Source organism: Urtica dioica, chromosome 9 (genome assembly GCF_054948205.1).
Source record: "Urtica dioica subsp. dioica isolate 48M chromosome 9, U.dioica_male_clone48M_v1_H2, whole genome shotgun sequence".
In the NCBI taxonomy this organism is placed as follows: Eukaryota; Viridiplantae; Streptophyta; class Magnoliopsida; order Rosales; family Urticaceae; genus Urtica; species Urtica dioica.
The window spans coordinates 8666216-8674700 of record NC_142764.1 but is presented as its reverse complement, the minus strand read 5'-3'; the positions used below and the strand labels follow the sequence as shown (position 1 = coordinate 8674700).

Genomic DNA, 8485 nt, shown 5'->3' with positions numbered 1-8485 from the left:
TTCTTTGCGATGTTCCGCCGCTTGTGCAGGACCAAATTTCGAGCGATGCTGGTGTTTATTATGATGTATAGGGTATTCTTTCCTCTCATTTTCCATCTTCCAAGAGATGAGGTTTTCATGAGGCCATGCGCTTTTAAAAAAAATAATACAAAAAAAACTACGCATATACAATTAGAGGAACAGACATAAATACTGGCCAAATACTTGAAGAGTCCCAACTAATAAATTAATTAGCCGGTGACTCAATAGTCGAAGTCATTCCAAGTCCAAACAGGACATTAAATACCTCATGTCTAGCGGGTAGAGGAGGCCAACGCAGCTGAAAGTAAAGAAGGAAATTCTTGCGAATCTCGTATTAGTATTTTTTTTTTTTGTCAAGTTCTATTTTTAATTAGTTAATTACATAATGACATAGATTATATCATTTAAATACTCAATCGAAACATACAAAAGGCAATGTTAAGAAATTAAATTAGCCTTATTTCTCGATGACATCGCGAGACAAAAGCCAGAAGGTTTCGAGCCAAAAGGGTGGGATGTATTCATTGCTAAGGAGAATCGGTGGGATCAGAACTAAAAAGTATAGTATTGACATTCCAGCCTCTTCCTCTTCTGCATTAATAATGTAATCGTGTGAGAGACGGCCGAGAGTCTTGAAGACTAATACCGAGTAACATTACAGAATAATTGACTGGAAGAAATTAAGACCAGATAGAAAAAAAAAAAAAAAAAAACTACTGATCATGACTTTTGGTGATTTCTGCTAGCTTTTTCTATGCAGTTTCCTCACAAAATTGTCCCATTCACACAGACCGATTTCCCACATAAAAATACTGTGATACTGATACTATACAAGTCTCCCAAAAAATAGTAACACAAATAATAATACTCATAAGTTACACGATGGGTTGGTTTTCACGTCTGTGCTTCCTTCTCATATTTCTACAGTCCCACTTCGCATCTCCGGTTACTGATTCTCCCAGCCCTCCATGTGTCTCGGAAGAGAGAGCCGCTTTGATCCAGTTCCGAAGCTCATTCTCCATCGACGATTACAAGTACTCTTCATCGAACTACGTTGGAGCGGGTGAGCCAAACAGTACAGCCTCGTGGGACTCCGGCGACTGTTGCACGTGGAGAGGAGTCACGTGCCATCCTGCTAGGGGCCACGTCATCGGGCTCCGCCTCCAATGTGGCGGTCTCCGGGGAGTCCTCGCTTCCAACAACAGCCTCTTCACTCTCGCTTATCTCCGGACTCTCATTCTCTCTCACAACGACTTCGAGGGTTCCGAAATCTCGCCGGAATTCGGTAAGTTCACAAGAATGGTTCACCTGGACCTTTCCTACTCGAATTTCGCAGGCCGAGTTCCGGCTGAGTTGGCCTTCATGTCCGAACTGGTTGTGCTCGACCTTCGTAAGAACCCTGATCTGATAGTAGAGTCGTCTAGCTTGAAACACATTGTTGCCAACCTTACTCATCTCGAAAAGTTGTACTTGAGTTATGTCAATATGTCCAATGTCGTACCCAATTCTTTCATGAACCTGTCGAGTCATTTGACGTCTCTAGATGTTATGCAGAGTGGGTTGTCCGGGGAATTCCCAGAAAACATTTTCAGCCTAGAAAACCTAACCGGTCTCCGTTTAGATCACAACAAAAATCTCTCTGGTTTGTTCCCGAAAAATAATTGGAAAAGCTCGCTTTATGTATTAGGCCTTTCTGAGACGAGGTTCCTAATAGATCTAGACTATCTCACTCGAGCTTTGAGTAATTTGAGTGTCTTGTTCGTCAGTAAGTGCAAATTCACAACATCTTTTCCTGCATTGCTTCTCAAACTTAAGAAAGTAACGGTCTTAGGACTTGCTTCTAATCATTTCCCGGGTCAAATTCCGTGGCAGAGTCTCAATCTTGAGCAGCTTTCTGATTTAGATCTTTCTAGCAATTATTTTGTTGGCGAAATCCCTGAAATTTGTTGGAACTCTGTGAGAAACAACTCTTTATGTGAGCCCTCAAACAATCAACTGGTGATGGGCTCTGTTCCTGTGCATTTGAAATCCTTGAAATTGTCTCATAACAACTTTACTGGGAAAATACCTTCTTGGATATATTCCCTTCCACATTTGGAGGAACTATCTCTCAGCCACAACAACTTTCGTGGCGGAATTCATGAATTTCGGTCCTTGTCGCTGACGGTTCTTCAGCTAAGGACAAACAAGCTAGAAGGCCCGATTCCATCATCGATTTTTGAGCAGCGTAATCTGTCTTATTTGGATCTTTCTAAGAATAACTTGAGTGGCGTTGTGACATTCCAACAAGTTTCAAAGTTGGAACATCTCCATGTTCTTGGTCTCTCTTTCAATAGTTTATCATTAGTTTCAACTGTTGATGATAACTACAGTTTGCCAAGCACCCTTTCCAAATTGCACTTGTCGGCGTGCAACATCACCGAGTTCCCGTATTCCTTAAGAAGCGCACGACATTTAGAAGATTTGGATCTTTCCATGAACAAAATCCAAGGGAGTGTCCCAGAATGGCTGTGGAGTGTGGGCAAGGATACACTGCACAGCCTCAACATCTCTTACAACAAATTAACACATGTGACCAAAATCCCATGGAGCAAGCTTCAACTAATCAACCTCGATCATAATCTGCTCAATGGTACGCTGCCAATTCCACCGCCTTCCACCATTCTCTACTCTGCCTCCAACAACGACTTCTCTGGGAACATTCCGTCTTGGATTTGCAACCTCGCTTCCATCCAGGTTCTCAATCTATCAAACAACAAGCTCTCTGGGAACATTCTTCCGTGCATAGGAAACGCCAGCAAATATTTGTCCGTGTTAGATCTGCGTATGAATTCATTGCATGGCAGGATCCCTCAGACTTTTTCCAAAGGAAACTCGATGATGACTCTGAATCTCGCTGGGAATCTGTTGGAAGGTCCGCTGCATCGCTCGTTGCTCAACTGCACAAGTCTGCAAGTTTTGGATGTTGGCAACAACAGTCTAACAGGATCATTCCCACAATGGTTGGACGAGTTCCCAAAGCTTCAAGTTCTTGTGTTGGCCTCTAACAGATTCCACGGTCACATAAGTCATCGTAGCCCCAAAGTCCGGTCTCCCTTCAAGAAGCTGCGAATACTGGACCTCTCCAATAACAGCTTCTCAGGTCCGCTCCCGGAAAAATACTTCGAAAAGTTCGAGGGCATGAAAACTTCTCACGCACAGAGCTTGACGTACATGGAAAAAGAAGTACTCGGAGAATTCTTCTATCGAGATTCAGTGAGGATGGTGATCAAAGGATTCTACACCCAGCTCGTCAAAATCCAAACGGAGCTGGTGAGCATAGACTGCTCGGGAAACAAATTCACCGGAGAAATCCCACAGGTGGTCGGAAATCTTCACATGCTGAAAGCGCTATATCTGTCTCATAATAAGTTGAGGGGCGAGATTCCAGAGTCGTTGGGGAATTTGACGAACCTTGAATCGTTGGATCTGTCATTCAATGGGCTGACGGGAAAGATTCCAGAAAATCTGGCGCTATTAACTCAGATCAGCCTTCTAAACCTGTCGTTCAACAACTTGGAAGGAAGGGTGCCGCGGGGACCTCAGTTCGCCACGTTCCAGGAAGTCTCGTTTATTGGGAATCCCAAGCTCTGCGGATTTCCGCTGCCGAGACCCTGCGAGACTGATGATAATAAAGTTGGCAAAAAGGAAGCAGACGGGATTTCTTATTGGGATGTTGTGATGATAGGATTCGCAAGTGGAGTGGTCATCGGGTTATCTGTCGGCTACATCCTCTTTTTCAATCCAGCCTTCGACCGACGCCTCGAGGAAGGTTGGCGAAAGTATGCCACATGGCACTGAGCAAGAGAATGTACTGCTCCTTTCGCAATTAATTATTTTGTATTTCATTTTGTATTTTGTCTTCTCCAATCTCTTGTCTTCTGATCAATGTGTTGTCGTCGTTCTAAATATTTCTAGCAAGGAAAAATAAATCAAGTGTCTTTTCTTCTTTCTAGCTTTGATTTTATATTATACTGGGGATCTTGGTATTAAGCGTCATAATCAGGTTTGGATTATATGCATGATATCCAGGAGGGAATTATTGACTACCATTTTTAGCTGATGGACCAAATTCTTAAAGAATAAAGAGGCAGAGCACAATACATATTTATACTCAATCTTTTAGTAGAAAACTGCATGACTAAACGGAATTGGGAAATTCAGATGTCCTATATACTGCCTGTTTTCTGAATTTAAATTGTTTATGGGGGTGGTTGAATCGAAATAGATTGTCGGCAGATTCAGTTTTGTGAGCTTTGTTCTAAGTTCATCTCATCATCACCGGCTCGTAGTTAAATGGTGCAGACTAAAAGAAAAGAGAAACCAGAAAAAAGTTGTCAACTCCCGTTGGATCAGGAGATAGCTTAGGTGTCAGGTTATCTATATGGCATTGTTGTAAATACATCGTTGTAATTTTCTTAGTTAGACAATTCATAACAACACTTATAACACTGTCACTACTAAAACCAGTTAAGAGAGACACCTGGAAGGCTTATATTTAACTAACATTAAAAAATTAATCATTTTTGTTTTAAAAAGAAAACATTAATGAGGCTATGCCTACGATATTCATGTTTTGTTTCGAAAAATTATAGGAAGGCTAATCGATAATTACAATGCTTATTTAAAAAAAAACAATAATTTAATAAAATTAAAAAAGAAAAAAGGCATCATCTTGAACAAAGCATAGTACAAAGTAAATCACACTAGACCAATCTCGGGCGAAATCGGAAAGGCTAAAATAAATTGGAATTAAGGGATGAGATTCAAAAACCGATACTTACATAAGGGTCCTTGAGCAACTTGTATTTGTTTGTTTCAACATCAATCATGATAGCTTCTTGTCAAATTTAACCAATACATTGATGAGAAAAAATATCCACTTATGACTAACCAGACAAAACTAAACACAAAATTGCCCGACAAATACACCCACATTTAGTAGAGTTTAAGAACATGCTTTCCACCTAATCATACACAGCGTATCATCAATTAAATTCCAGAAATAAACTATAAGTATCATTAACATATTCTAAAAAACAGACCAAGTGTTACCGTTACCGTACTGTACCGGGACTTCAATTGATGAAACCATTTACCGGAGAGGAAACCGAGGAGACTAAAAAAAATTCGGTACCTGCAAAAAATGTAAGAAACCGATAAGTATTCAAACAAATATTTTGCAAAAATAAACATATTTTTTCATATTTTGTAAAACTAAATTACTTTGATTACAACACGTATGACAAAATATAAAACACAAAGTTCAAACCAAGATAAAATTCAATATAAAGTACCATAAAGTCAAACCTTCATTACAACACGTACGACAAAATATAAAACACAAAGTTCAAACCAAGATAAAATTCAATATAAAGTACCATAAAGTCAAACCTTGATTACAACACGTACGACAAAATATAAAACACAAAGTTCAAGCCAAGATAAAATTCAACATAAAGTACCATAAAGTCAAATATTGATTACAACACGTACGATAAAATATAAAACACACTAATTAGTAATTAATTATACGTGGAGTGTCTTGAGTGTCTCGTCACTCGTGAATGAAGAATCGGTCGACGGCTTTGGCCAACCTCTTGACCCTGGAGTGCGATCTTCTTGGATCAGAGGACCCCGAAGATCCACCTGGACCTTCGTCTATTTCTTCGTCAGAGTTCCCTAGACTTTTTCGGAGGCCGGCTTACATCGACTCACACAAACTCTCACGTTCCTTCTTCTTTTGAGAGCGTACGTAGAGTAACTCCCGCATTTCCTCATGTACTTCATGAGGAATCTTGTCGCACATCTTCACACTATTTGTCTTGTCTATGTTCGGCAAGTGATTTTTCACATGAGTGATTCCACCACCGCCACTGATATACCCACAAAATTTGCATTTGCTTGCATTCGGTCGTCCTTCGACGAGCTCACAATCGGACGCCATACTTCATCATCATAATCATCAATTCATCATCATATTCATTTGAAATCAACATATTCATCATCATAATCATCAATTCATCAACATATTCATAATCATATTTATCAATTCATCAACATATTCATAATCATAAATATCAATTCATCATCATAATAACCTTAAATCAACATATTCATCATCAATTCATCATCATACTAGTCTAAAATCAATATTCATCATCATAATCATCAATTCATCAACATATTCATAATCATAATCATCAATTCATCAACATATAATTCATAATCATAATCATTAATTCATCAACATATTCATCATTATAATCATCAATCTATCATCACGCTCATCTCAAATCAACATATTCACTATCACAGTCATCAATTCATCATCAAATTAATTTTAATTCAACGTAATCATGATCAAATCATCAATTCATCATCAAATTAATTTTAATTCAACATCATCACCATCACAATGATCAAATCATCCCCAAATTAATTTAAATTCAACATAATCATGATAATAATCATCAATTCATCATCAAATTAATCAATTCATCATCATATTCTAGGATTTAAACACAATTTTTTTTTAAAAATGAAAAAAAATCCTCAAATCTCTGAAACCCTAGACACGTACCTCTCGGAAACCTCGAAATCTTGACAATCGAAGGCAGTGACGAACGGGATCCTCCGGGAAGAGCAGTCACTTTTCCGAAAATCTCGAGACGAGAACGGGATTTGAGCAAACGAAGGCTAGAGAAAACGGAAATTAGACAGGGATGGTTTCGCCAAAAATTGAAGCGGGATGGTAGGTTTCCCCGAAAACAAGCTCAAATCCTTTATATTTAAAAAAGGATCCGGTCCGACGGAATCCGATCCATTTCGATCGGGTTCAGGACAGGAAAACGGTTAATGCACGTCTCATCCCGATACCCTCCGGTTTGCCAGCCGGTTTCCACCAATTTTCGGTCGGTTCCCGGCCGGAAGGTCAGACCTTGGCCAAAAGTATTCACAAAAGTACCTAAAAATTAGGTCGGATATGGGAAAAGTGTTTATGATCACTATTATTGACAGACTTGTAAATGAATGAAGGCATGTTTGATTGCAAAAGAAAATGTGAATAAGAATGGGAATAAGAAGCGTAATGAGAATGGAATGTAATGACAAAAGTATTCAGCTCTTTGGTTTATTTTTTAAATTGTTTGAAGGTAGAATGGAGTGAATTATGAAGTGACAAAAATGCCCTCATCTTTCCCAACACAGCTACCTAAAACCGCATTCACGTACCCTGAAAAAATTAAACACAACTACCTTAAACCGTATCACAAAAGACATTTATGCGCTGAAATGATATTGGAACATCGATCATAAATTTAACATGTAATAAATTAATCATGAAAAAGAAAATCGAAAACTTGAACAGAACAATTTTTTTAAGAAAGGGAGACAAACGAAGGAAGAAGGATAAGAATCTACTAGAGATCTGCTTCAGAGATTCATGTCCAGTAGTCCTACAAGTACGAGCTCGAGAGAAGAAATTGTTAGATCTGAATATCACGGGTGAAATCCATCACCTAATTCCATGACTGAATCATGTTGAATAATTAAGAAAACATAAAACAATAGCGGAAGCGTACCTGATGATTCCATGACGGTTGGTCTTCCAGATCAACACGTATTTCTCTGAGAGTCCCTTCAGTTCTCTCTGGCTCACTCTGACGACGGGATATCAAGAATGACAAGAATATTACGTGTGACCTGGGGACCAGCCGTATTTATAGAGAAACCCTAGGTTACCCTAGTGGGCTTCCTATTTCAACCCATCACTGAAATAGAAGCCCATAATGAGTCTACACATTAAAGGCCCACAACCTGTTAGATACATTAAAGCCCAATAACCGTATACCAAATTAGATCACTTTTAATGGGCCATCTTTATTGACAGTTCACAACACATAATTATTTAACATATAAGCCCAACGTTGGATTAAGGATCCAACATATTGGATTAAAGATCCAACAATCTCCCACTTGGGCTATATGTGCAACCTTATAATTATGTATCGCAAAAATAACCGAAGGAGCTCAACTTTACTGTCATTACCAAATTGTATCTCATAACCAATCCGGTCCATCAACCATATCAACATAGGATCAAAGCGGCATTCACTACATCTATCGTAGTTATACCCATCAATGGTCACGTATATCGATACAACTAAACGACATGGATCATGAAGTGGATGTGTAGTATGGAAATTTCATGTTATGTGACCTCAACATGTCTATTTCCATTTGGTCCTCCTTAAACCTTAGTGAGATCAAACCATATACTAGAAAAAACAGAGTCTAAATAAACCAAAACTTAATTTCTGCAGAAAACCTCAATAATCATAAATAAACCAAATATGTCTATAACATAAAAGCACTAAAAATAGCAAAACAACAAACTCCCACTAGAACTGAATATCCTGAGCTG

At 38.7% G+C, this 8485-nt stretch overlaps 1 protein-coding gene across 1 annotated transcript; it reads left to right on the top strand.

Moving 5' to 3' along the window:
- The first annotated feature begins 712 nt into the window (after nucleotides 1–712).
- Nucleotides 713–4015, top strand: LOC149384828 (receptor-like protein 7). Its single transcript, XM_089626172.1, has one exon. It carries the CDS (start codon nucleotides 904–906, stop codon nucleotides 3859–3861), a length of 2958 nt encoding a protein of 985 aa, XP_089482298.1. The 5' UTR covers nucleotides 713–903; the 3' UTR covers nucleotides 3862–4015.
- The last annotated feature ends 4470 nt before the right edge of the window (nucleotides 4016–8485 follow it).